The sequence below is a fragment of the Calypte anna genome, chromosome 13 (genome assembly GCF_003957555.1).
Source record: "Calypte anna isolate BGI_N300 chromosome 13, bCalAnn1_v1.p, whole genome shotgun sequence".
Lineage (NCBI taxonomy): Eukaryota > Metazoa > Chordata > Aves > Apodiformes > Trochilidae > Calypte > Calypte anna.
The window spans coordinates 861,813-889,410 of NC_044259.1; the positions used below are offsets into that span (position 1 = coordinate 861,813).

Genomic DNA, 27,598 nt, shown 5'->3' on the forward strand with positions numbered 1-27,598 from the left:
GAGCACTTAATTGTTTTTTATGCCCAGCTTGTTAAAAGAGCTGCATTTCATGTGATCATTCTCTGAGCACTTCTGTATTAATTCAACAGATCTGTAGTAACCAATCCCCTGGTTTTGTTTGGTTTCATTGTATTTTTTGTTTGTTTGGTTTGGATTTTTTCAGGCACCTTCTGTGTTATTGTTTCACTGTGCTCTCCAGCCACGTATTGTGAAGAAAAATCACCCGGTGGTGAATTCCAAAGGCAGATTTTTCCTTTCCCCTGGAGACAGAACCCAGAACTCCCCCACCTTTCCCAGGCTGCAGAACACCGCGGCTTCCCGGGGTGATGGAGAGACAGAGCCCTTAGCCACAAATCAAACTGGAAATATATGGATTGCGAAAGAATTTTGAATCCTCACTGTTGTTTTCCGGGTCCTACGGGTACTATTTTGGTCAGGAAAATCAAGGACCCTGTGGGGGGAGCCCCGGCGAGGTGAAGTTTCCTGACAGCAACGCCAGGTGGCAGCGTTGGTTTAAATTAAGCTTCGCACAGGAGCTCTGGGGCTTGTTTTTTTCATTACTTTTGCCAGAATCTTCTAATGTACCTCATCGCCCGCTGCCTTAAATATGTTGGAGATGGGAACATCTTCGTGCTGCTGAGGGGAGCAGTCCTTGTGCTGGAGCCGGCAGGGCCTGGCCGCAGTGCTTGCCAGGGAGCTGAGGGACTATGAGCCCCGTTACAAAGGTAACGACGCTTTGAGGGTGATCGGAGCCGAGTGGCAGCGAGGAATCCTCCTTATTTTGGAGAAATACACACTACAGCCCCGGCCTGCGTCACCCGGCCCTGTTTCCAGTCACCGAAAGGCGGGAGGTGGTGTCTGGCAGGCCCTGAGGGCAGCCCTGGCTCTGCCTCACGGGGATTTAGCATCCACTCGGGGTTGAGGGCGCGTTAGTACCCGAGGGAGCTCTGAGAGACTGTCACGCCGGGGGCAGGGGGTACACCGGGGATAGGGGGTACACCGGGGATAGGGGGGTACACCGGGGATAGGGGGGGTACACCGGGGACACGGGGTTCGCCGGGGGGGGGCGCTCAGGAGCCGCACAGCAGCCGCGAACCCGCGACCCCCGGCTTTGCCCCTCCCGCGCCGCCGCTCAGCCCCGGGGAGGGGGCGGACCCAAAGGGGGCGGAGCCAACGGGGGCGGAGCCGAGCCCCGCCCCGCGCGCCTTCCCATCCGCCCCCGCGGGAGCGCGCGGACAATGAGGCGGTGGGCGGCGGGCGGGCGCCGTGCGGTGCGGCCGGGATCTCGCGAGAGCGGGGTAAGTGGCTCCTACTTCTCGCGAGACCCGTCCCGGCGGTGCCACCTCCTCCTCCTTTCCTTTTTCTTCTTCCTCCTCCTCCTCCTCCTCCTCCCCCCCTCTCCCTCCGTCCTTCCCTCCCCGGACACAGCCACACACGGCGGGCGGGCGCGCCCAGCAGCAGCGCGGAGGGGAGCGGAGCGGAGGCCAACGGCGCGGAGCGGGGCGGGGCGGGCGCCGGGCACGTGAGCGGGCGGGCGGGGGAGCTCTCGCGAGCGCAGCGAGAGGTGCGCGGGGCTCCGGCAGCCGCTTCCCTCCTGCCGCTCTGCATCCTCCCTTCCCTCCCTCCCTTCCTTCCTTCCTTCCTCCCCCGCGCTCCCGCCGTCCCTCCCCTCTCCCGCCGCTGCTGCCACAGCGAACGGGAGGCGACGCCGCGCTCCCTTCCCGCCGGCCCGCAGGTAGGAGCGGCGCTGCGGCCGCCCCCGGCCCGCCGCCATGTTAGGAGCTGCCGGCGGCGGCCGCTTCGTGAGGGGAAGGGGAGGGGAGGGAGGAGCGGGGTGTCCCGTGGAGCGGCCACAGCGGGGGGCGGGCCCGGCGGTGCCCATCGGTGCTGCCGCTGCGGTGGCCCCGCCGGCTGCCCCCCCCCCCCCATCACCCCAGCCCCGGCTCCCCGGGCCCGCTTTGGGCGCCCCCGCCCGCTGCCTGGCGGTACTGCGGCCCGGCCGGCCCGAACAAAGCCCCGCGGCTCTCCCGTGCTGCGCCACGGCCGCGGGCCGCGAAGGGCCGGGTCCGGCGGGGCTGCGCTGCGGGACGGGCCAGCTCCATCCCCCGCCGGCACTGCCCGGCGCTCCGTGAGGAGAGGGAAAGGGGCTCGGGTCGATGTTCCGGCACGTAAGTCCTGTTCTTAGGGGTGACCCTGGCTAAAGCCACGCTGCTCCCTCGGCTGGAATCGAACGTCGGAGTCGGCATCTTATCTCCCCCTGCCCCGTAACCTCCAGTCGGAATCTGATCAGCGTGGTCGGTGCTCTCCAGAACTGCTGGGTTTGATGCTTACCTGCCCTTTAAAAACCAACGAATTGAGCTTTAGGAACACCGGCAGTGGAAGCATTCGTTTGACTCCTCTTTCTGCTCAGTTTCACTTTCACAGAATTTAGGCCGTCGTTACATGTCACCCTCCTGTGGTGGTTTAATAACATTCGATGTTTTCATATAAGTATTTTGTGTTCCTGAGGCAAAGTAATGGGACAGAAAGCTCACCTCAGCTGAAAATAAGCACAGGCTAAAAAAAAAAAAAACCAGAACTTCCTGGGAACCCGAAGAACTGCTTTGTTCTGATTAAGGAACTATTTATGCTCTTAAAGAGAAAGCTGAAAAATCTCTCTTGTGTGTGACTTTTTTCCTTTCCATAAAGCAAACCTGTGGGGGAAGAAAAAAGTGTCTGATCCTGTTTTAAGTAACTGAATAGTCTGTTCTTTTTACTCAGCTTTATGTTCTTCAGGTGTTTTGAACTACAGGTGGAGTAGGTGGTCCTGGCTTCCTAAAGTAAGAGACCTAGGGAGCAACTCCTGTTGAAGCTGTTAGCCTCTTGAAGGAGTCTGTAGTTTTTGTGCCCCAGAAGAGGAAATGGGAGTGTTTTCTGGTAATTCTTTAAGAATCTGTTGATCCAGTGGTTTAATCTTCCTGAATTTTGAAGCATCTTGATAAACAGAAAACTTTTAATATATAAAAATTAGTATTTTATTAAATGGTTTTCCAAAATTTGGAAACATATGTTACACATTTTTTGTGTATTACTAAGAAATTAGTGAACTTCTGCCTGAATTATATTAAAAACATGTGAAATAATTAATTACTGAATTAACCTTTACATTGAAGTGAGGATACTGGCACTTGTACTACGTTGGCTCAGTTGTAACCCAATATCTGTGCTTCTGTAACATGCTCTTGGTAAGGAGGAAATCTGAGCAACAAACTAAAGAATTCTGGTTGCTTCTGATGATTCTGGTGAGGTTTGCAAGGTGTGGTTACTGTGTATTGGACACTTTCTGCTTTTTTGCACACATGTAGGTGTTACGTATTTAATGAAAATGTCACCAGGAGAAGTTCCCAAATGCATCCTTAAAACGTGAATATTCATGTTCCTCAAGGTAAAACTAAAAACCAAATGAGGAGGGAAGGAGAGTCAAGTCTTTGAGACTCAAAACTAAATTGCAGTGCACACAACTGAAGTATGATTGTTTGTCACTTATTCAGGACTGCACTTCAATAAAATTGCTCTGATTTGGTGGGAAATACAGAAGTAAATGCTGTTTAGTGCCCTTCTCAGTGGCTTGTAGCCCTCTCTGCTGAGGGCTTTGGTGGATGCAAAGTTGTTTTGTAATTAATACTTGAGAATGTTCTGGGTAGCTCAGCAGATCCGGGGGAGAAGCTGTTGTAAGCAAAGCTGCAAAGATATAATTTCCATTCAGTGTACTTATCACTTTGAGTGTATTTTTGCAGCCTCTCTGCATTCTTCCTCAGTGCTCTTAAGTCAACAAGTCTTGGTAACAAAACCAAACACCTCACAGTATTTCTGAACTCGTTTAGTTTGCAACTGTTGAAGTAACCATACTTTGTAGTCACAACTCAAACTAGAGGGGGTTTATTTTGAGGTATAAACCAGGCCAGCAGTCCCTGGATTCTTTGCTGCAGCTAGAATCTTTCTGAACAACCTCATGCAAGATTTCAGCTGGGGAGGAATGTGATTTTTATCCTAGCTGTGGAAATGCCTGAAGGCAGGTTTGCATTCACTGATTAGTCAGAAGGCTTTTTAATCACTTGCAGGTCAGGATACAGAAGTGTTCTGTTTTGTGGTTTGTTTTTCAAGGGTTTTTTTGTTGTTGTTTTTTAAAGAAAAGGTAAAATTGGTTCTCTGTTACACTAATTAACTCTTGGATTTGGTCTGCCTTTGGATCCCTTGATGTATCACCTTTTTAAAAAATAGTTAAGGTATTTGCTGTGATTTTTGTCAAAGTTTTGGTGCTTACCAGGCTATTCATCTCCAGAACTGGTAGGAATGAGCAGTGGTTGTCTCCTCTCTTTGCCAAGTGGAGGAACATGTGGTTGGTATTACCAGAGCTTCCAGGCTAAGATCTTGTGTCGTTCTGCAGTGACTCTTGTTGGCAGACCCCTTCTGTTGAACCATGTTTTAATGGCTTCCTGGGTGGCAGAACCTGTGTGCATTCAATTTGTAGAGTTGGAGCTCTGGAGGTGGTGACAAAGAGCAGACTTACACATAGTAGTAGGAAGGAGTGGTTATGGAGCAGTGGGTGCACATGGGGGCAGTCACTCTGTATGTTCATGGCTGTTCCTATTTCCCCTTTCTAAAAATAAATGGGTTTTGCCTCCCCTGCTCTTTCTGTACTGTCCCTTGGAACTTTTTTGGGCTCCTGTTTTTTCTGTAAAATAAATGCTCTTTTCTCCCCCCTGCATTTCTTGAGAAAAAGAGGGATGCTTGAAGTTGTTATATGATGAGCAGAAATGGGAAGTCAGCACCTTACTTCTACAGTGTTCTGCATTCAGGTGTTGAAATCAGTTCTTTGTTAATTGATACACCAGTAGTTTAAATTCCCTGTTTAACAAATAAATTGTTTTTATTTGTAATACTTTCTTTTCTGAAGCAATCTTCTGTTATAGCGACTTTCAGATCTCAGATTATTGTTTTTTCTGATCAAGCAAATCACTCAGATGAAGCTGAGCATAATCCTGAAATAAAAAACCTCCCAGTTGTTCTGCAGGGCCTGAAACAGATTGTCTAATCTGTGCTCAGAAGTGCCTGCATCCAGTGTGCCAGGTGCTGCTGAGAATGTTGAGGTCATGGCCTTTGAAGATCAGTTGAACGAGATGAATTGTTTTCTGGCATGTGAAAAAGCAGTATTAAATAACCTCTCTGAATACTGGGACCTGAAATGGGGGATAATCTGTATTTTCTCTGTCTAGAGTTGCTGGATAGTTTCTTCTTAGCCTTTGGAAAGGCTTTTTCTGTGGTGGCCGAGTTAAAGTAATCCACTTCCAATCCAGTGCACTCGGTCATTCAGCAGCTTGGTACCATCTGCTTCTGATTTCCTTACCAGTTCTTTTACTACCATTATTTCCTAGGGTAATGTGGGGAGTTCTGTTTAAATTAGGCACCTGAACTTGCAGATCTGTTGGTAACCTTTTTTTTTTTGGCCATGATGCACTGGAGAACAAATTCTTCCATATCAGGATGGATTGCTGCTGTGGATTGGCTGTGCTGAGAGTAACATGTAAGGCAGGAGGTGGGGGAGAAAAACACTTGTGGATTTTTATCCAAAAAACTGGGATTGTGGGTGTGAAACTTTCTTAGACTTTTTTTTCTTTTCCCAGGGGTGTGCTTGTTTTCAAAAGTCCTGGTTTGTTACAGACTGAGGGTGTTTTTCAGCTTGCAGATCATTTTATGGTTTTACCATAACTGAGATTATTTGATTGAATTTAATGTGTTTTGGAGTGAAAGTGAAACTGACTAGAAAGTGAAACTAGCCATTCATTTTTCAGACTTCTCTATAAATAGTGATAGATGAAGGGGTAAAAGATGAGTTATTCTAAGAACAAGATTAATATTAACACAGGTTAAAAAAAAATGGAAGGTGTTGAGAGCCAAATTATTTTCAGCCTACTGGTGTTCCATAAAAGATGGTCATCTAAGGTGATTGTGTTCAGCACTGGTAATTAAGGCCCATAATTCTAATAAAGCTAAGGAACAAAAGTGATATCTATGTGAAGCAAGAGTTCCAGAAGTTTTATCGGGAAGAGTTGATAATCACTTTTGCACAAAAAGAAAGCCCTTCTATAGTGTTTGAAAATCAGCCTCATTCTGGCCTTTATTTGGTAGGATTAGTATTCTGTAGGATTCAAATTTCTTACGTTTGTTGTCTGCCTTTACAGAAAACACTTGTGAAACTAGTAGATGTAAAGTGTTTCTCCATTGTCTGCAGTTGTCTGGAAATCTAGTAACATTTTAACTTTCAACTTATTTCAAGATTGCTTAATACTGTTTATTTTCCAATCTTAATACAGCCAAATTTATGCCCACAGATCTTAAAAATGTTTATCTAAACCCTCTCTGTTCCCAGTATAGCTGAAGTTACAGGAGGAACAATTAGCAGAGCACTTTTCAACTCAGCTAAATCACGTCTGGCTCTTTAGACAGCTTTGTTCAGTCACTCATCTTGTTGCTGTGACTCAGTGGATGGCACACTGCTCCTGGGCTGGCACTGGGCCCTGGGAACCTGGCTGCATCAGCTGCTGATGGGAAATCTTGCAGAAGTGCTCAGTACAAGAAATGTCATCTTGGAATCACAGATCTGATAGAAACCTGACCACGTGGAAGTTAAATGTTCTTTGGTATCATTTTAGAGCTCTTCCCCCACCTCTGTGTTTGTTGGTGTCTTCATCTGATAAGGAATGTGGATGGTGAGGAGTAGAGTGCAGCAGCAACTGCAAGGTGATGGTGATGTGATAGTGGTTTTTGGAGGACAGCTCAGAAGCTTCAGGTTTTTTAAGATCTCCACTTAAACACCTCATGAAGCTTAGAGCACTTCACTGGCTGTCACACCACTCCCAGCATTATGTTCAGTCTTCATCACACGAATGTGTTGCTGTCCCACCTCATGCTTTGTCATAATTGCCCCTCTCTGTTTCTTTGTCTTGTTTTTCTCCCTCTATCTCTCCTGCTTTCCCTTTGCTGCTTCTCTGGGTGTTCTCAGCAGCAGCTTGGTGAGGCTCTGCAGACACCTGTCTTTGTAGTCAGGTTCTCTGTACCCCAGGTCCCTGCCAGGCTGGGATGGGATGGGGTTTGTTCTCTGCTAATCTCTCCAGAGCAGCTGACAATGAACTACCAATTGGGAATTGTGACAAGAAGGATTAGTGAGCATCTGTTCAAGAGAGAGGGTGTTTTTGAAGAGAACTTTCCTGATTTAATTAAAACTTGAATAATGCAGGTTCTTTGATTAATGGTAGGACACACTGGGCCTCTCCCAACCACATGGTTGACTGCTGAACCGTGGTTGGGGTTTGTAAAGCACTCGGGGATATAATTCTATGAAGAATCTAGTAAATTCAGTTTAAAATTGTTCTGTAAATGTGTGAATGAGCTAGAAGGAAGTCAGTATTGTAAAAATGGAAGGAGTAAGGACTGTAAACTTTAAAAATTGTTATAAAGTACTTCGAAGATTGGAGGATGTATGCAAGATAAAAACATGGTACCCAAATGAATATTAGCATTTCTCTCATGTTTGAACTCAAAACTTGATTTTTACAGTATAGTTCTTAATGCTCTCTATCCAGGTGGTCTGTAGTGTGGTCAGCTTGTCCTGGATATCTCACTTGGAACTTGCCTCATCTGCTCTCCCTGTGTTCTTGTTTTACTGTTTTCCCCTGGAGCTTTCTGCAGTGCTTTCCTGTCTTCTTCCTCAGCCCCTTTTAGAGTGATTTTCATCCACAAGTTTCTCAGTCTCTTATTCTTAACCAAATATTGCACAATTAAGCTTGATGTGACTCCACCATATTGTGGTCCTTACAAGGATGTCTGAAATAGGAATTTAGATGTACTGATCAGAAAATAGGTAACAAAATATGAAGAAGTTACTTCTTGATGGTGTTGGTCATGTGCTTTTTTAATCTCTCACAAAATCCATTATTTTTCTACATAAATGCATAATTTTGTAACAGGTTGATGTTGAGAACAAAGACTTCGGTGCATCTCAACTTGAAGTAGAAAAAAATCCTTCTGTGCTGTTAAAGCAGGTCTGTCCTGGATTGAGTAGGCAGTTGGGGTAGAGATGTGTTTGTAACCTTGACCTTTTTTCTTCTGTTTCCAGTACAAGAGAAAAATGCTTTCTGCAGAACTGATCTCTTCAAGGAAAAAATCCTTGCTTTCATTTTGCCCTTTCCATTCCTCCCCAAACATACCTGTTCTCTTAGTAGCTGATTTCATCTGGAGCTATGCAATTTGTGCCTGTTCCTTTTTCAAGTGACTGCATGTTTTATGTACCTCTGAGTGGCATTGCTGGAAAGCAGAAATGCTCTGCAGAGACTGGAGAGGGCTTTACTGCTTCAGGGACCCAAGAACACCATATTCCTGGTGGAATGCTTTTACCTGTCTTGAATTAAGTTTTGTCTATTTATCCTGAGGCTGAAAGAATACATGGAGAGAAGTATGGCAGTCAATTCTCTGCACTAAAAAATGAAATTGATCCATTGCACTAGAAAATATACTGTAGATATTGATACACTGCTGAGTTAAAACCTGGAGTAAGCAGCTGAACCAAATCTGTTGGGATTTTTGTGGGATGTGGGACAGATGTCAATCTCTTCTGAGTACTGTTTCAGAATTTTTAACTCCCACGTGTGGTCATGGTGTCAAAGTGTCAGAGCTGAGCCAAGGCAGCAGCAGTTTGCTGGTAAGACCCCTGGAGAGGGCTGGCAGGGGCATGGTGCCATCTCCTGACTCACCTGGTGCCTCTTTCTGCAGGAGCTGGGTTTTCCTTGGGTCTCCCATCCCAGTACTAAGCCTGACCTTGGTTAGCTTGAGGTCTGTGAGCACAGGCTGGTGTCCCAGCTGCAATGTAACAGTCAAGGATTGCTTCCAAAGTGCTATTATCAGTATAACTGCAATTTGAGTAAGAGGTCTTGTTTACTTCCTGCAAAATGTAAAACTTGTGTTTCTTGTTCACATCTGTCTTCACATCGGTAATTTAAATTTTACTGTATAAAGATTGCATGTTACATTTGGTCTTATTTACTAGATCTTACACAGCAGAAACTTTTTGCCCCAACTTCAGTTACTTTTTAACTTCCTTTCGTCCTGCTCTGGTGGTATAGGTTTCGTTTTCAAAAATGTATTATATGCCAAAATCATCTTGGATTCTATGGGCTTAAGTTGTTTGTGGTCTTCTCATAGACACTGTAGAGTAATGAACCAGAGATCAAGGCTTATGTGCAAGTAAACCTTAGATGCTTTCAGACATCCCAAGCTTCTGAAATTCACTTTGTCTTCAGTATGAAAGTAGCTTTTTGTAGAAGAAGAGTAGCATGTATAGGAAACACTGCTGTATTTTATCTGAAATGATATATGTAGGTTCTGGGTACTTCTTGAATCTGTTAAGTGATGTAATGAAAGCCTTGTAAGATTGAGATCTTGAATGTTTTTAGATCAACATGATGCATAAGTTTAAAACTGCATCTGTGTAAAGGGATTTATGACTAAAACTGCTTGTTTTTCTACAGAATTGTCTGGTGTTTCTCAGCTTGAAGAAGATCTGCAGTCATTATTGATCCTCTTTCTTGGCGTTACCATTTTTGAAGTGAACTTTGCCTAGCTTTCTAGTGTGAGCTCTCTTCTCAGCCATCTTATAAAACAAAAAAGATACAATTTTTTTTTTGATCCATAAAGTAGACGAGCTATAGTCCTACAATGTCCAAGTCATTCCAGCAGTCATCTCTGAGTAGGGATTCACAAGGTCATGGGCGTGACCTCTCTGCAGGAATAGGCCTTCTTGCTGCTGCTACCCAGTCTTTAAATATGCCAGCATCTCTTGGAAGGATGAACCAGGGTACTGCACGCCTTGCTAGCTTAATGAATCTTGGAATGAGTTCTTCATTGAACCAACAAGGATCTCATAGTGCACTGTCTTCTGGTAGTACCTCTTCCCATAATTTGCAGTCTATATTTAACATTGGAAGTAGAGGTCCACTCCCTTTGTCTTCTCAGCACCGTGGAGATGCAGACCAGGCCACTAACATTTTGGCCAGCTTTGGTCTGTCTTCTAGAGACTTAGATGAACTGAGTCGCTATCCCGAGGACAAGATCACTCCTGAAAACTTGCCTCAGATCCTTCTACAACTTAAAAGGAGGAGAGCTGAAGAAGGTTATGGTAGAGATGGCAGATCATCCACACGGGAGCCACCGTACAGAGTACCTAGGGATGATTGGGAAGAAAAAAGGCATTTTAGAAGAGATAGCTTTGATGATCGTGGTCCTAGTCTCAACCCAGTGGTTGACTATGACCATGGAAGTCGTTCTCAAGAATCTGGTTATTATGACAGAATGGATTATGAAGATGACAGATTAAGAGATGGAGAAAGGTGTAGGGATGAATCTTTTTATGGTGAGACTTCGCATAACTATCATAAATTTGACAGTGAGTATGACAGAATGGGTCGTGGTCCTGGTCCCGAGAGATCTCTCTTTGAGAAAAAAAGAGGTGCTCCTCCAAATAGCAATATTGAAGACTTCCATGGATTCTTACCGAAGGGTTATCCCCATCTGTGCTCTATATGTGATATGCCAGTTCATTCTAATAAGGTGAGTTATGCACCAGATACTTCTATTTTCCTTTACGTTGTAGTATCTGTTCTGTTTTTACCTATTTCTTTTAATTATTTCTGTAGCCTGGTTGCTTTTGAAATGATCTGAAATTTGGTTTGAGGTGAAAAAGGCACTTGGTTTATTTACAAGGTAATTGTTAACCAAACACTGTGAACCAGGGCTTTACATTAATGTATTTTGTTTGCCCAGATTGCTTAACTTCAAGTCAAACAGCTATCATCTACTGGGATATCTTATTTATATTTTACATCTACATGGTCTCTTAACCACAAACATCTGGCATTCAAGCAGTTTTGGGGTGGGCTTTTTTATTTTTTGTTGGTTTGGGGGGGGGGTTTTGCAGTGTATCTGCTGTGCTGTTCAGGAAGCTAGTTTCAGCTCTCCTCCACATCTGTCTTGGTTGCTGATTTATTATATGTAGTTAAGCTGCATTCTTGCACAGTTCTGCTTTTTCCCTCTCCAAAGGGAAAGAGTTAATGTAGAGCCCTGGAACTTATTTGCAAAAGTAAAAAACCCACGTTTTAGATTAGCTCATTCTTGCCTTTTTAATTTCACTTTAACACTATCTCATACTATGGCTGAAATTTGTCGTCGTTTTTCTCCTTTTTCACGACTTCCTTAGACACTTGAGACTCACTTTTTATTGTCACATGTAGCATCTGTCCCTGTAGACTCTCGGAGCACTCAGTCTGCAGCTGCAGCCTCCTGCTCTGTGTTCCTAGCAGTGTTCTTGGCTCACAAGTAGAGTGGATCTTGGGGTGCATTTGGTGATGTGGAGACTTCCCTCTTCCTGTATTCCTGAGAGTTCAGCTCTCTGCAGAGGCAGCAGGGTTACTCACTGGGGCCTCTTTGTTCAGACATGATTTTCAGAGCCTTCTCACTTGCAGCTTTTCCAGTTTCACTCATCTTGCTGATTTCCAGGAGATTAGGCAATTGAATTGGCTAATACGGTGCCCCTCTTGTCACAATTAGTGGCTAATTAGCTTGAAGGCCTTAAATTGAAAATATAATACATGCTGTTACTGTGAAATTGATACACTGTGGAATTGCTGTTACTAACCATTTCTTTACAGTTGCCTTTCCAAAAGTGCTGCTTCTGTACATCTAGTCTTTGGGAGACACGGGAATTACTCTGTCCCTGCAAGGAAAGGATCAAACCAGTTTTAGAGCACGTGCTGTACGACTCCAGCTGATCTAACAGTTGATGAACTTGTGTTACCTTAATTACCTTTTATATAAAATAACCACAGTAATCCGGGGTTCTTGTCTCCTGTGTTTGCCATGCATTTTCATAAAAGCTTTTAAGTGTTAACAGTTCAGGTGTCATGCTCAGTTCTGTAAAAGGACTTCACTTGGTTAGATTGAAAGCATAAGCTTCTGAGGCCCTTGAGGATGGCAACCAGTAATCCTGTAAGTAGGGGTCTTTTTAGCTCTTTATTTTAACAGCCTCATGGTTCTTAGTTTGCTTTGGTATGAAGATCTGTTGAAAGGATATCCAGCATGAAATACCTTTCCAGGTATGAGAAATACCAAATTCTTTTGACAGCATAGCTTAAGTGGCTAAGTTCTTCTGTAACATGTTAAAAAAAGTCTTTTATTTTAGGAATATACTTTGGCTCAAACTGCTGGTACTCCATAAAATATTTGAGATTGGATCATCTGTTTCTTATGACCCAAGTTTGGGCTCTGTTTCTAATTTCAGAAATCATGTTGCCACAAGAATTTCTCTTTCTCTCCTTTTTTCCTCTGCTTTGCATACCTAACAGGTACAGAGTTTCTTATTCTATGTTCCTCACAAAATGTAATCAAGTAGAACTTAACTGTTAAAATAATTCAATCTGAACCAAAAATCTGTGGAAAGCAGAAAGGGAATGCTTTTCTTAGCTGGGACAATAAATTTATTACTGGAGTATCAAACTCTTTCTCCACCTCCAAATAACAGTATTGTAGAATATTTTTCACAAGTGTGTGGTCGAACAATGCCCAAGCAAGGGGCTAAACACCTTTAGTATAACTTCAGCTGCCAGACTCATCCTCTGCTTTCCTAATTGCTTCTTTAATTTGATGTACATATATTGAAAAACCCAGTTTGTTTTCTGTCTAATTGTGAAGCAAATTGTGCTCCAGGTTTTTTTAGGCATTTTGTCAATCCTAATCCCCTTTATCAAGGAATGAGGTGCTCGATGTGGAGGGGTTGTTTCCCCTGCCATAAAAAAAGGCTGATGCAACCTGAGCAGATTAATTTGGATGTTAAATACATAAAATACTGATATGTCTCAAAGGAAAAACATGTCCATGTCCCTAATAGAGGGCTTTCTAAAATTAGGTGCTCAAGTCTGGCCTAATTTTCTGAAGAACAGTGTGTCCTCTTGCTTGCTTCAGTTGCAGCAAGAGGGAGTCTGAGGTTTAAGAAACTCAGATTTTCTCCAGCTTAGTTTTGGGCATTCGTGTTAATTAGTGGCTGTAAATATCTAGTACCCTGAAACCTCAGAGGAACAACCTTTCAGTCTGGGTAGAGGCAGAGGAAAGGGAAGTGGAGGTTAAGAATTGTATGTGATAAAAAGTTAAGATGAATCATTGTTCTGAAAACTTTCCCTGGGGGGAAAATAATCTGAAATTAGATGTCAGAGCTCCCTTTTCTGCCAACTTTAAAAGCATTTTAAGAATAATGAGAGTTAGATCTTCCAAAGTTTCTATTTCAGTTTATAATAATTTTAAATTGCATGTTAAGACAACTTCAAAGCATGGTGTGTCTAGCTGAATCAGACTCCTTGTTAGAGTCTGATTTAGAGGGATTTTTAGTGTTTAAAGAACTGTTTTCTGTAGGACAGTACTAAAACTTGCTGGCAAGTTGTAAGCTGAAGCCAGTTGGTATTACTGATTCATAGCAAGGTTTGGTTGGGGTTTTTGGTGTGTGTTTTGAATCCTAATTGCCAGCATATTTATTAATTTATAGGTGCAGAGCCTGCATCTTGTGCATTTACCATGATAAAATGAATGAAGGTTTCATCTTGCTCCATGTTATATTCTGAGTGTCATGGAGTAATGTTGTAGTTTAATGACAGTACTTTATGGGGGACTTTAAATCCATGTTTTTCTCCTTTGTGGGAAATGCAGGGTAGGCTTTTAGCATCTGGAAGCACCACAGTAAGCCTTGGGAGCGTCTCATTGTATGCAGAAGGATAATTACAGTGTGGCAGAAATTAAAAATCAGGAAAAATCAAAGTATTAGGAAAAAAATAATGTTGTAAGAATATGGAGATCAGACACTCTGTACTTTGATAAAGGGGGAGACCCTGTGCCTCCTGGCCACTTGAAGTAAATAACTCCCTTTGTAACCAAAATGATCTGCAGAGAAAGAGTTGAAAACCTACATTCCTTTCTAATGCTGAAGCCAGAACCAGAAGGAATTTTACTGGCTAGTTAAGTTTAATTCCATTATTCCTCCTTTGTACCATCTTGGGTTAGATCTTTTTTTTTTCCTCTATTATTCCCTAAAGATAGTCACATTTTTATGTCACCTGAATACTTGTAACTTGTCCTAGCTATGCACTTTTATTTCTTTAGTCTTTCCTTTCTGACTTCCTAGCAATTTCTTGCCTTCTTTATGGTTCTAAAAACTCGAGTGGTTGGTTTACATTAACCTCTAAAATTTGATCTGAGGAATGAAGCAGAGAGAGTGGAGGAAATGGTAAAATTTCTGCAGGAAAAAAAAGGAATCAATCTCTAAGCATCCAGCTCTAAAAGTTGCAGTTGTGATGATGCACAGGTGTGTGGTAGCAGCTACTCCCTGGTGAGTTTTGCACCTCTGAGCTGGGATCAAGCCCATAGGTTGCAGATTCCTCATCAGACACCTTGCACCCAGGGTAGGAGTTGAGAGGTAGGTGCAGTTTCATTGTTCCTTCAAGCAATACAGAAAGACATTTCATAATCTCTGTGTGTACCTTCAATACCTCAGTTTAGAAGAGTAGGAACTGGGCTCTACAACATGATTTTGTTCAGAATGGCTTGCTCAGTGTGGCTGTTAATTTTTAATTATTTACTTTACTGCAGGAGTGGAACCATCATATCAATGGAGCGACTCACAGCCGACGCTGTCAGCTGCTGCTTGAAATGTATGAATTTGAAGTACAGTAAACATTCTTGTGGCATGAGGGCATGTTCTGCTTAATAAGGGTCAATGGTGTTGCACAAAGCAGGTTTAGAAAACATGCAGTGCCTTGTAGGGCATGAGAACAGGGAACTTAAAAGCATCTTCAGGATCATAAAAGGGGTTTCTGTTCATAACTGGAATCCTACTGATCTGTATATTCAGAGTTGGATCTTAACAGTTGAGAATCTGCTCTAATTTTTTTACTGGTCCCTTATTCCAGCTTGTAAATTTTGTTTGTAAAACAAACTGTGCAAACTGCATTACAGCTTGGCAGGCATGTAACTCTGGTGGAGGAAGTTTTTCACCAAGAACAGCACAGTCTGTCAGTAGATCCTGCTCCTGGCTCCTGTAGTGGGCAGTGTTACCGTGCCTTTATCTGCCTTACCAGCTAATGGTAGCACTGCTTGTATGAAAATTATTGTATAGAGAGAGGAGATTGGTTTTCTTACCCTTTTTTTGTTTCTTTTAAGATACCCAGAATGGAATCCTGATAGTGATTCAGGGCACGGAATGTAAGTAGTAATAAATTTTAGAGTATTATTAGTTTTTTGTATGAAGCAGGGGACATTTGTAATAGTTTGTGATGCAACACTCTCTTCTTCAAATGGATGATTCCCTCTGTTGCATACTAGCTGAAGAGCAGCACTAGACTTACATGAAGTTAACTTTACTTTGAGTGCTCTGCAGAAACGAGTTTGAGGTTTTTTGAGAATGAAAACTTCACAGGTTTTTGGTTTAAAATTAATTTTTTTTCCCCCCCTCTTTCTAGGGGTGATCCCTTTATGTTGCAGCAGTCCACAAACCCTGCTCCAGGAATTCTGGGACCACCACCACCTCCATTTCACCTTGGAGGACCTCCTGTTGGGCCAAGAGGTAACATTAACAGGCACTCATTTTTACAGGACTTAAGACCTTTTTTTTTTTTTTCTTTTTCCCCTTGTTCTAGTTTTTTTACCAGTGCTTTGGATCAACGAAAGAAAAAAGTTTTCTGAGCAGTGTAACTAAAATACCTGAGTCCCTCCTGGCTGAAGACTGATACTTAGATCCCACAGTCACATACCCACCAGCTGCATTATAGCTGGGTTTTTTCCATGGTTTGGTTTCCTTTTTTTCCCTGCCTAGAAGTGTTTTGCTTTGTTTTCCACTTAGCTACAGATTGATGGGGTTTTCTGTGAAATTTGCAAGAATGCACACAAGTTTTTTTCCCCTTCTCAGTTCAGAGGAAATTGGCAAGCAACTGAGAATGGGAGGATGGATCAGGGAAGCTGCTTCTTCACAGGAAGGCAGGCTAGGAGTCAGGTTCATGCCTGATTACTACCTTCTGAATAGTTCAAGTGGCTAAAAAGCAGAACCAGTTAAGTTACCTAGGTATCCTGACAGAGTAATCCTTAAATGATGGCTGCATTGACACTTAATATCACTAAAATAATACTTTTAATTTTTCAAAGCATCTCAAATTTGACTTGGAAAGAAACTGAAAGGTGTTTCCTAGTACAAGAGGTATTATGATAGGAATGAAGTTTTTAGAACCAACACCAGGAGTCTTTTTCTAAACCTAAAACCTCAGTTGTAAAAAATGTATCTTAGATCTCACATCTTGTGTGTACAGAGACATTCTGCTTTGCAAATCTTGCTCTCAAACAAGAAATGTTTACTTATTCTCTGCTGTTTCTACAATCAAGAGAATGCAACATGCTCTCTAATTTCCAAGAGCCAAAGCAAACAAATCAACAGGCTTTTCAGACTGTAGTGAGAGGATTAGTTTTTAAAACTTTGTCATTCTGGTTAAGTATTACAAGTGACATATCTCTTAAGAGCTTGTGAAGAGACATGTTAATACCAGTTCTACAGGCTGAACTAAATTTGCTTGTTGTTTGAATTTCTTAAAGGAGCTGGAAATGGAAATATGCAAGGACCCAGACACATGCAGAAGGGCAGAGTGGTTAGTATTAAAAACTTGGTTTTTTAAGCACTCCACAGTTTTGTTACATGCTCTTTGTTTGCTTCCAGTACTTTTTGGGTTTTCTTATAATGGATGGATTGTCTTTAAAAGTGAGGTTTTAAGTTGCATTTATGTGGAAATACTGAAACTTTGGAATTAAGGTTGGGATTTCGTTGTGCCAAGTACTTTACAAAACATCTGTTTCAAAACTGTGAGTCTGCAACAATTTGTTTCAAAACACAGGCTGTATAAACAATCTTAGGCTGAAGCTGTAGGAGGTGAACATGCAGACAGGCAACTTGAGCATGGCAGGCATCCTCCTCTAAAAATCCCTGGAGGTTGTGCCTTTTCTTTATGCATCTAGTTTTGCTTAATACTGAAGATTTAAATATTAAAAAAAGCCCCACACATGGTACACAGGGGTTTTCGTTTCATCTTGTCCTTGTATGCTTTGTCTTCCACAGGAAACAAGCAGAGTTGTTCACATCATGGATTTCCAGAGGGGAAAGAACTTGAGATACCAGCTGCTTCAGCTTGTTGAACCATTTGGAATAATTACAAATCACCTGATTCTCAACAAAATCAATGAGGTAAGATTAGGGCCTCCAGTGCTGCTGCTGGCACTGCTCCATGTCTTTTCTGTGCTTTCTGTCTGAGCCTAATTTTTGTAAAAGCACCTAATCAGCCACCAAAAAGATGTCTGTGTCACCAGGGTCACGTGTGAAAATGCTGTAGTACTGTGTTTAACCTTAAATATTGTTTAAAAAAATCACTGTTAGTTGTTTAGCTTCCTCAAAAATACCTTGTGCTTGCAATTTCTGTTCTTGTTTTAATATTCACTGAAAATTTAATCAGTCCTAGTTTGTATTGTACAGTGTCAGATTCTGAAGTGTGGGAAAAGCCAAGAGCAAAGAAGGGAAAAACCAGGAGGCAGTTGAACGTTTTGATTCCAAATCTAGGTGGAATGTAAACAAACCAAAGCATGAAACAGCTTGTAGTTCTAAACAAAAATACCATTTCTGAAAGGAGGAGTGCTTGATTTGTTTTATATTCTCTGTGACAGGCATTTATTGAAATGTCCACCACTGAAGATGCCCAGGCTGCAGTGGAATACTATTCAACAACACCTGCTCTGGTATTTGGTAAACCAGTGAGAGTCCACTTGTCCCAGAAATACAAAAGAATAAAGGTAAAACACTTCTGCTTTTTTATTAATGTTGCCTTCCTTTATCCTGGGGCAGTGAGTGTTAAGAGGCTGTTGCATTGCAGTTACTGATTTATGTACTTCCCAGCTGTGTCAGCTTCATCAAGGGACAGTCACTCATCTGTGTTTTGTGTAGTATGTACTCTTAAAACCTTATTTCCCCTCTTCATTTTAGAAACCTGAGGGTAAACCTGACCAGAAAACTGAGCCCCCCAAACCAGAACTTGGCCGTGTGATTCACCTCAGCAATTTACCTCATTCAGGCTACTCTGACAACGCAGTGCTCAAGCTGGCTGAGCCCTATGGAAAAATAAAGAACTACATACTCATGAGAATGAAAAGCCAGGTAACCCACCATGGGGACATAGCATGTGTGAAGATTTGAAAGCAAGGGCTTGGGCTGGGAAGAAATGAGCCTTTAATTGCTGCATGTGCAGACTTTCTGCTCTAGCACAGTTATGGAAATGATGAGAGGACCATGGAGGGGGTGTTTTGTAGCCAGCTGACTGCCAAGTGCTACTGTAATGTGAGCTGCTATAAAAATAAAAGGCCTCAGCTGTGAAGAAGATATATTTAGGAGTGAGGATTGCTTTTTTGTTGTTATGCAGATTTCTAGGAGTTCAAAGGTTTTTTTTAAGGCTGAAAAAGCATTACCTATGAAGCATTAATAAATAATCCACCATTACATATTTCTCTCATTTGCCCTTTATTTTTCCTGTTTTAAAACTAAACCAAAGGAGTGGGTGTCTGACAAAATTATGTGAAGAGAGTGCATTGCATGTATAAAGTAAAATGCATTGGGTGTGCATGTACATGATTGCTGTAAATACACAGGAGTTGTAAGTATTTGGTTCTAGTATTTTTGTAAGCTTTGCTGTCCTGGTTTGTTGTTCTTTTAAATAGGAAATGCCAGTGCTTTTTCAATGAGATGAGTGTATGAATCCCACAATGCCACCTTTGGGTAGTGAGGAATTACTAGAATCTATTATGTGACTCCTAAAGTCCTCCCTGACCTTCTTTCACTGAAAAAATGAAATCCTTTGCTGTCTAAGTTGAAGGCAGAAACAGCTTGCTTCTATCTACTAGTGACACTCTAGCTTTGAGGTGTTGGGTTTGTTGTGGGTTTTCTTTTTTTAAAAACTTGTTCAGCAAACTGAGTGTGTTATGGGTTTGTTTCTTGGAGAGACACCTCACAAAGCAGCACTTCCAGGCCAGCAGCTGCTGCCTTTGTTTCAGGCTTCTCTTGAAAAATAAAATACTGGGGTAATTTCTTGGCTATCCTGACATTCCCATGTATTTAAGCACCAAATAAATTGATTTCATTGTCCAGATGCTTTGTGTTTGGAAAGATACTTCACTCATGGTGACCTGTTGGTTTGGTGGTGGGGTTTTTGTCAGATTATTTAAATGCCTGTTTCATTTCAGAACATTCTGTGGGACATGTTGCTGAATTGAAAAGCTGGGGTATATAGAGCACTTGGGTAAATTTCCATGTACAGCTAGTTTGGAGAGGATGGGTATAGCTGAATCTCATCGTTTTGATTCAGCACTTAGAATTGCTGTGCATTAACTGAAATGGCTTTGCTTGCAGGAGTGTTGTGTATTTTGTACATGTTTTTTAATGTGTGTTTTAATCTTTTCAGGCTTTCATTGAGATGGAGACCAGAGAAGATGCTTTAGCTATGGTTGAGCACTGTGCCAACAAAGCTCTTTGGTTCCAAGGCAGATGTGTGAAAGTGGATTTATCTGAAAAATACAAGAAACTGGTGTTGAGGGCAAGTAGTGTCTTTTGCTTTTTTTGATGGTAGTTAAAAGTATAAAGTGGAGTTGGAAGACAGCTACTGCTTATTGAGAAGTTATTTACTGCTGCTTGGAAAGTGGAAGGATTTGCTGTAGTATTTTCTAGCTGCTTACATGCAGTTAATTAGCATGAGCATGGTATTAGGAGGCCTTGAACTAAAAGAATTTGCATTTCAGGGTAAACAAAACCCAAGCAATTACTGGAGTTCAGATTTTAGAGTCATCGATGTAGGTTTAATTAGAACTTCTCCATTTGGAATGTTCTGCAATCTCACTCCCTGTGAAAATGATGAGGCTGAGTGGCAGAGCTCTGTACCTGTGCTTTGTGTGGTGAATTCTTGTCTTTTCACTGCTGCTGCTGCTTGGTTTGTCCTTCATTACCTGATTCTGCTCTGACAGGGTTGGTCTTGGTGACCTTTCAAAGTCCCTTCCAACTCCTAACATTCTGTGAGTCTCCTGTACCGTGTACTCTTGAAAGACAGAATGTTTAGTACTCTTTTTAAAACTATGATTTATTATAACAATGTTTCCTGTGTCAGATGCCTTCCAAAACCCTGTCTCTTTAGCATCAGGAAGCTTTCTGATTCATGTTGTGGACACTACCCTGAACTACCTAGACAGGCTTAGCCTCATGATCAGAGAGCTTTCTGAATGCTTAGGATGTAAGTTCCCTTCTACACATGCAGTTTGTATCAGGGGTGGAGGGGCTGTCTGATGATTTTGGGGGTTTTGACATAACAGCAGGCTAATAGTCTTGCAGTTATAAGACTTTATCAGACTGGGACATTAGGTAGAAAAGCAGCAGAAATGAGGTGTTCTGAGTCTTCAGAATCTTTCCATGTAGCCCAATACTAATGACAAGGAGAAAAGGCAAGTTTAAGCCTGATGTGTGCTGCTGCCTGCACCACGATGTATCAGATCATAAAGAAAAGAATTTGTGATTTTCCTAGAGCAAGCTTTCCCATTTTTGTCCTGAGTAACTGATAATTACTGTGATTTTAATAAGGTTCTGTCTAATTTAACAGATTTTATTAACAGGTTGTTAGATGGGCATGGTAAAAGAGTACTTTTGGATTAACCTATCTGAAAGAGACTGGCTGGATTGTGCTGTCTGGTCTGATTTAATGCTGCAACAGTTGTATAGATAGTAATCTACTGTGACTTACAAATTCTTTTTTATTTTAGATTCCAAACAAAGGAGTTGAACTGCTGAAAAAGGATAAAACTAGGTAATTTCCTATTGCCAAAGTAATAATATTTAAAAGAAATATGAAAATATCTTTCCCAGAGTATAGAAACTATTAAAAAACCCAAAAGGCAGGCTCTGGGGTAAAATTGTAATTTGTTGTATTCTGAGATGAACTGTTCCTAATGACTGCCTGTCCTCTTCCTCTGATGACTGAGATTTCACAGCCTCCTCTGGAAATCTTTCCCAGTCCTTAATTAGCCTTGTCTTCCTACAATTTAAATCCAGGAGCAGTTCTGTCTTCTAAAGACCACTGCTCCTTGCAGTAGCCTTTTGCATATTTGAAGAATGGTGTCCTTGAAGGTTTCCCTCCACCTTGCATTTCCTGAACTCAAACTCCCATCATTTTTCAGGCTTGTCTAGAAAAATAAAACCTGCCTCTTCTTTAGTAAGTTCTGGGCTCTCCAGGTATGCAAGCAAATATTTTTTGCTCTTTACAGAAAGAGAACATACTCTCCAGACAGCAAGGATTCTCCAAGTGATAAGAAGTCCAAACCAGATGCTGCTCAGAAACCTGAAAGTGGCAATGCAGAAGAGAAAGTGAAAGAGGAGAAACAAGAGGATGCTGCTGAGCCATCGGGCACTAAAAGTGGTGAACAGGCAGAGCAAGATGAGCCAAGTTTACTCCTTGAATCTGAAGATGAGCTGCTAGTGGATGAGGAGGAAGCAGCAGCACTGCTAGAAAGTGGCAGCTCAGCAGGAGATGATGCAGATGTTGCCAATTTAACTGATGTGGCTACTGAAGAGAAAAAGGCTACAGCTGAAGAGGTGACCGTGAAAACTGAGGGGAATGTTGTGGCCAATCCAGCAGCAAAGAAAAAGCTTAAAAAGGTAATCGTGCAGCAAGGTATCTGAGTGTGGAAAGCACAGCATAGTGCTGCCTGTCAGACATCTTTTGCTGTGGGTCTTTGAAACACAGGCACGAAGAGTTTCTCCTCACCTGAGGAGAACTGGGTGTTAAAGCTCCTGTGGAGAAAATGGAAGAGCCCACTGGGTGCCACTTGCAAACAGATTCTGTTATAAATCACTGTTTCTGTTCTGACAGGAGCTGTTTGCTTGTGGCCTTCTACCTTTATTGCTTCCTGGGTTTTGGGGTCTTAATTTTCTCCCTTTTTGTGGCCAATACTCAGCTACAAGGAACTGGTTTCTCCTGAGCAGTTCCACATGAGACTACTGTCAGTAGTAAGTTACTCTTTTGAGCAGAGAGCAGAAAATGACATTCCAAAAACTATTGATTTGGAACTTGAAGCTGCTACAGATTTGGGCAAAATTGGATGTCCCTCTGCTCTTTGTGCTTAGCCAGAAGTCCATTTGCAGTTAGCCAAGGCCATTTCCAGTTGGAGGGGGGAAAAAAATTTGCAGAATTAGTTTTATTGTGTCTTTAGTCATAGGCTGCTTGCTGTCAGCTTCCTTATGCTGACCAGATGATCCCACACTCCCATGGTTCTTTTTCCTACCATCTGTTTTTTCCTGTTTGAATCCTGTTTGGTCATGTGGAGTAGCATGCAAAGTTTGAGTAACTTTATTGACTTGCAGTGTTGTTTTGCAAAAAAAGTAAGACATGTTCCTTATTCTTAATGAAGTGTGTGTGGTTTTAAATACTTCAATATTAGTATTTATTAATGTTAGTATTTTAATAATCCCTTCTGTCAGGAACCTAGGTCAGATGGTGTTGGGATGAGTGCTGCCAGTGCAGATGAGAGTTACTCCTTCATAGTGTGGGTATCTAATGTGATAAACAGCCTCAAACCCCAAACTTGTTTCCTTAAAACCTGCATTCTTGGAGCACAGATGTAAAGAAAATGCTGTTTCAGTACTAATCAGTTTGCTGATAAGCTTGTGGAATACTGATGTCCTCATATCAGCAGGAATGTTTCATAAAGAAATAATCAGAATTCATGCAGATTCTTTTCAAGAAGCTGAATTTTGAGACCTCCAGACTTTGGTGGTTGGTGTCTTTTGGGTTCTTTCTGAGATTTTTTTTTTTTCTTTTAATGCAGAAGCTCCAAGATTTCCACTGTTTGGGAAAAAATTTAACTCTGTTTTTCTAAGGAATTTTCATACTGTTAGTGGGCACAGAAGTATTCTGGTAGGATTTTACCTGTTACACAGGGATGAATTTGAGGATCTCATGGGACTGTCTCAATTAGAAACAAAACTTGTGCCTAACAAGATTGCTTCCACTTAACATAAAATCAGCATTAAAATACTTGTATCAAAAGGACTTCTGAATTAAGAACAGAGCAAAAATACACCGAAATGCTGAAGTTAAAGACCACATTGATAGGATAAAACAGTGGCCCCTCGTGATGTGAAAAAATAACCTTTATTCTGAAATCCTTAATTCTGGGATGGTGGGGTGTGTTTCTTGTTGGCTTTTCTGCATGCTTGAGTAACGTTTTGGGTGAGGTAGGTCTTGAAGGAATTGTTTGAGCATTTTTCCAGGGAATTTGGAGAAGATTTTTCTGAAACCTGAGAGTTTGAGGGGAAACATGTAAGAATAAGCTGACATGAGGAAAACATTTTCTCAACAGCGATACGTGGGTGGCTTTCCACGGAGCATGGAAGGTTTTGTCACTCTAGATGAGGTTGGTGATGAAGAAGACTCTGACCACCAGAAACTCCGCAAGTCGGGTTTGGCACTGAAATCTGCTGGCAAAAATGATGAGAGTTTGGCAGAAATCAAGGTAGACAAGATTGAAGAGTCAGAGCAGGAGAATGAAACGTTAGAAAACGGAACCAAAGCCGAAGATAATCCGAAGGCTGAAAGTGTTGAAGCTTCTGATCCCACAGCAGCACAGGATCCTGAGAAGAGTGCCCATGAAAATACAGACACCCAGGATGAACAGGAAACAAAGAACATCCAAGAGAAATCTCTTGTTCCAGATGAGTTTAGGATTGGGCCATACCAGCCAAACGTTCCTGTTGGTAAGGCTGTCTCTGTTTCTCCTCAGATCCCAGTCTGTGCATTGCAGTAGCATTTCTCATTTCATTTGACTTTTATTTCTGGCAGCACATTGCCTCCCAGCTTTTCATTTTAGGGCTTCCCACTCTTCTCCCCTTCTTCACTCCTCCCCTGACCCCTAATATTTTCTTTTCTTTATTTTTTTTTTCCCTTATTTTCATACAGTTCTCCATAACACTTTCCTTAGGTAGAAATTAAATTGGAAGAGGTAAATTTTAACAACACAAGTCCAGTTAATAGCACAAATTGCAGTAGTGATATTAGTTCAGATGCATACTAAGTACTCAGAAGTCAGAAGCTGATCACAGAACGTTGTTAGTTCTTGTGAAGGAACCAATAAAATGGACCCTTAATCTGAAAGGTTGATTTTTAAATTAAAAAAAAAAAAAAAAAGCCTGCACATATCTAGTCATTAATAGGCCCCGGCTTTAATAAACTAAAACAAGGACTTTTAAAGATAAAGCAGCTTTTAATGTAAAGTGAATTATGGTTTTAAGATTTAGCTGAAATGACATATGAAATTAAAAGAAATGATGTAGAGTAGATCTCTTAGTTTATTTTGTGGTGTTTACTTCTCTAGGTGTGAATTATGTGGTACCCAAAACAGGGTTTTATTGCAAATTGTGTTCCCTGTTCTACACAAATGAAGATGTTGCAAAAAAGACCCATTGCAGCAGCCTTCCTCATTATCAAAAGTTGAAGGTAAGGCAAAAACTTGTTCATTTTAAATGGCTTGATTCTTTCCTGGGGAATAGATCTGAATGAGACCTGCACTGAGGAGACAAAAAAAAGCTCTCAGGCAGTGCAAATTGGCTTATTCTAACTTTTAACTCAAGCTAGACCTCTCTCTCCTGAGCTTCATCTGATGAAAATAATATCCAGGATACACATTTTAAAGATGGATTCCAGCATAATTTTTTTTGGTGTAAATTTGGTTAAAAGAGGACATTCTGATTGGAGTAAGGGATAGGCTTAGAATTAGTGGTGCAGAGTAAATACAGATGACCCAAATCCCTCCCAGTTGTCCCTTTGAGAGTAGTTTAACCAGTCAGCAGAGCTTAAGCTGAAGATGTTACATTTTTAAAGAAAAAAGAAAAAAAATCCATCTTTGCAACTTCTGATTTTGTGAGCATGTTTTCAGATTTCTGATTTGAATTAGGGATCACACGATTGCATGGCACAATCACAATGCTGCTGTATCTGTGTACTGAGCTGCTTTTAAATACTGTAGATCCTAAAGGAAGTTCTAATAATGCAGTGTTCACATAAGTTGATTTCATACCAGTCGAGTGTGGAGCTGAAAAAACCCCAGGGGTTCCACAGGAAGGAAAAAGGTGGCATCTCAGACTCAATGTTTGCTGTGTCCCTTGCAGTAATAGGGAACCCTCAGCAAATACAGGGCCCTTAAAGGCAGGTGGCACAAATAAAATGTCACAAAGCCAACACCATTATCAAGGAGTAGGTCAGAAAATCAATGACATGCAGGATCTTTAGTAAGAAAAACCCACCTCATCCATCACCCATAGCTTTTTTTTTCTTTTTTTTTTCCTTTTTTGTTTTGTTTTTTTGTCTTTTTTTTTTTTTCTCCATCGAGGTACTTTGATTATGGGACTGGAAAGAGACTTGGTGTAAGAGGGGAAGTGGGGGAAATTTCTCAATTTATTAACTTATTTATTTACTGCAATGAAAGGTGATTTGATTTGATTTGTTCTTTTTCCTGTGGCACAACTGACTAGTGGGCTTTGACTCTCTGAAAGTAGATGTGGTTTTAGAACTGGGGAACCAAGTTGGGGGAAAATGCAGCTTTTATTTCCTACTGGGAAGGCTCTTCTCTAGCTCAGAGTCTCTCTCACTTTGAGAGAGCAGTAAAAATAGATAAATAGAAGAATTGCTGCTGCTACCAAGTGTCATCAGTGTGATAAATTCCTCAAGCTTAAGGGGAGGCAAAATGTTTTCTCCCTAGCTCTGTAGATGGCCAATTCTGACCCAGGTAAGTGGCAAAACTGCTGTCAGGAGTCTGTGACAAAGTGCCAAGTGATTCCCTGGGCTTGGCAGCCTGTGGGGAAGGCAGCAGGGCAGGGCAGGGCTGGGTGAGTGCAGCAGAAGTGGCCATTTGGTGTTTACTGGTGGTGAGCTCTGACTGGGGACATGATGATCATCAGAGCAGCTCCTCTTGTACAGGGAAAAGTGCCAGTACTGTTAGCTATGACCTTTAGAGTTAATATTCATGGATTTTCCAGCTTGAAAACTGTTCCTGTTGCTGATGTTGCAACTGTGAGAAACTCTTACACATGTCCAAAATCTGGTTGCTTTCTTTTAACAGAAAATTCTGGATAAAATGGCAGAAGACTACAGGCAAAAGAAAGAAGCTTAAAAAGAAGGATGGATGTAAGGAAAACAGTGGCTTTGTTTTTAATGTTAATCTTTTTTAAGAGCAGTACAAGTAGATGGAAATACTGTATTCTTTTTTTGTTTTAGTGAAATACAGTAGGCATTATAGGTCTGTTCATGTGTTAAATGTTGTAGCAAAAAAACATGCAGTTAAGTTAATGAGAAATTTGTTCCTAGTGTGAGAATGGCAAGAAGTTTTTGTTTTGACACTTCAAGCTATTAAAAAAAAAAGTCTTTGCACCCTTGTGGAAAGCTCATCTATGGGAAGAAAACTTCATCTAGGTGAAATTTACTACTTTTAAGCTTCAGAAATTGTCTTTCAATTCCATTCTCAATAAAAAATAAAAACCAACACTGTATTTTTATTTTATCTAGAACATTCCATGTTTCAGTCTGAGCCTAGCAGATATTTAATTTGGAGTGTAAGGCTGTCTTTGCATTTCACTTTGAGAAGTCTTTAAATGTAAGTTGCATTTTTAAATGTTGAATTGCAGTTTCTTTTAATGTCATTGCTGTTATATAGCAAATAGGATAATTAGTGATTAGTCAGCTATACAACTTAGTGATTTTTTTTTCCAAAGCTCTTGATAGACTTTCCTATTCAGCTATTTTGTGTATTTTTAGTGAAAAGTAACTGCCCATTCTCCTCTGACCAGTATTATTTCCTTGAGCTCTTCCTGCTTTTACTTGAATCTCGTAGCTGTCCTACATCTCTAGTATATTCAGAAGCAGCAGTTGAGTCCTGAGATGTAAAAAGGTATCTTTATATTCTTCACATGTAACTTTTTCATACCTGCATTTTAAAACCATTTTTGTTAAAATCTGGGTTTGTCAAGAAACTTTAGAACTGTGCTCTTAATGTACCTGCACATGTGATACGTGGAGAAATTTGCATGTGTAACCTGTGTTTCTCTGTAGTTTTTGTTATTTACTGCTTATTTGTGAATTCAGGTTACTAAAGTGATTTACCAATAAACAAAGCTAGGCAACAGTAATTGGTGTAGATGTTTGGCATGTTAACCAGTGTGTCTACTGAACTCTTCTGTGCTCATGATACCACACTGAAACTCTGAGCTCTCTCTGAAATTTGCATGTCTTAACACCTGTGATTTAGCAGCTTACTGCATAACTTTTCTTTCCTAAAGCTTTTGTTTCCAAACAAATTAAAATATCACTTGTTAAAACACTGGTAGGTATATTCTGCTGACAGTTTGATTTCTTTTTTATGGTAT

At 41.4% G+C, this 27,598-nt stretch overlaps 1 protein-coding gene across 13 annotated transcripts; it reads left to right on the top strand.

Moving 5' to 3' along the window:
• Positions 1-1,215: 1,215 nt before the first annotated feature.
• On the top strand, positions 1,216-27,361 carry MATR3 (matrin 3). 13 transcript variants are annotated; one of them, XM_030459289.1, is made up of 15 exons: positions 1,518-1,735; positions 9,564-10,641; positions 14,719-14,780; positions 15,289-15,330; positions 15,588-15,691; positions 16,708-16,760; positions 17,225-17,350; positions 17,824-17,949; positions 18,140-18,310; positions 19,608-19,739; positions 20,950-20,993; positions 21,451-21,841; positions 23,545-23,938; positions 24,556-24,677; positions 26,299-27,361. In XM_030459289.1, exons 2-15 carry the CDS (start codon positions 9,751-9,753, stop codon positions 26,347-26,349), a joined length of 2,709 nt encoding a protein of 902 aa, XP_030315149.1. In that variant the 5' UTR covers positions 1,518-1,735; positions 9,564-9,750; the 3' UTR covers positions 26,350-27,361. The 13 variants fall into 13 exon arrangements, with proteins under 13 accessions (XP_030315155.1, XP_030315156.1, XP_030315160.1 ...); XM_030459293.1 differs by having other exon boundaries at positions 1,522-1,735; positions 10,479-10,641; XM_030459290.1 differs by lacking the exon at positions 1,518-1,735 and adding an exon at positions 2,049-2,168.
• The last annotated feature ends 237 nt before the right edge of the window (positions 27,362-27,598 follow it).

Excerpts from the sequence above, each read along its gene's own strand:
- MATR3 (XM_030459289.1), top strand. The coding sequence starts at position 9,751 with ATGTCCAAGTCATTCCAGCAGTCATCTCTGAGTAGGGATTCACAAGGT. Across the intron at positions 16,761-17,224 it reads ACATGCAGAAGGGCAGAGTG|GAAACAAGCAGAGTTGTTCA; the intron begins GTTAGTATTAAA and ends TGTCTTCCACAG. Across the intron at positions 19,740-20,949 it reads ACAAGAAACTGGTGTTGAGG|ATTCCAAACAAAGGAGTTGA; the intron begins GCAAGTAGTGTC and ends TTTTTATTTTAG.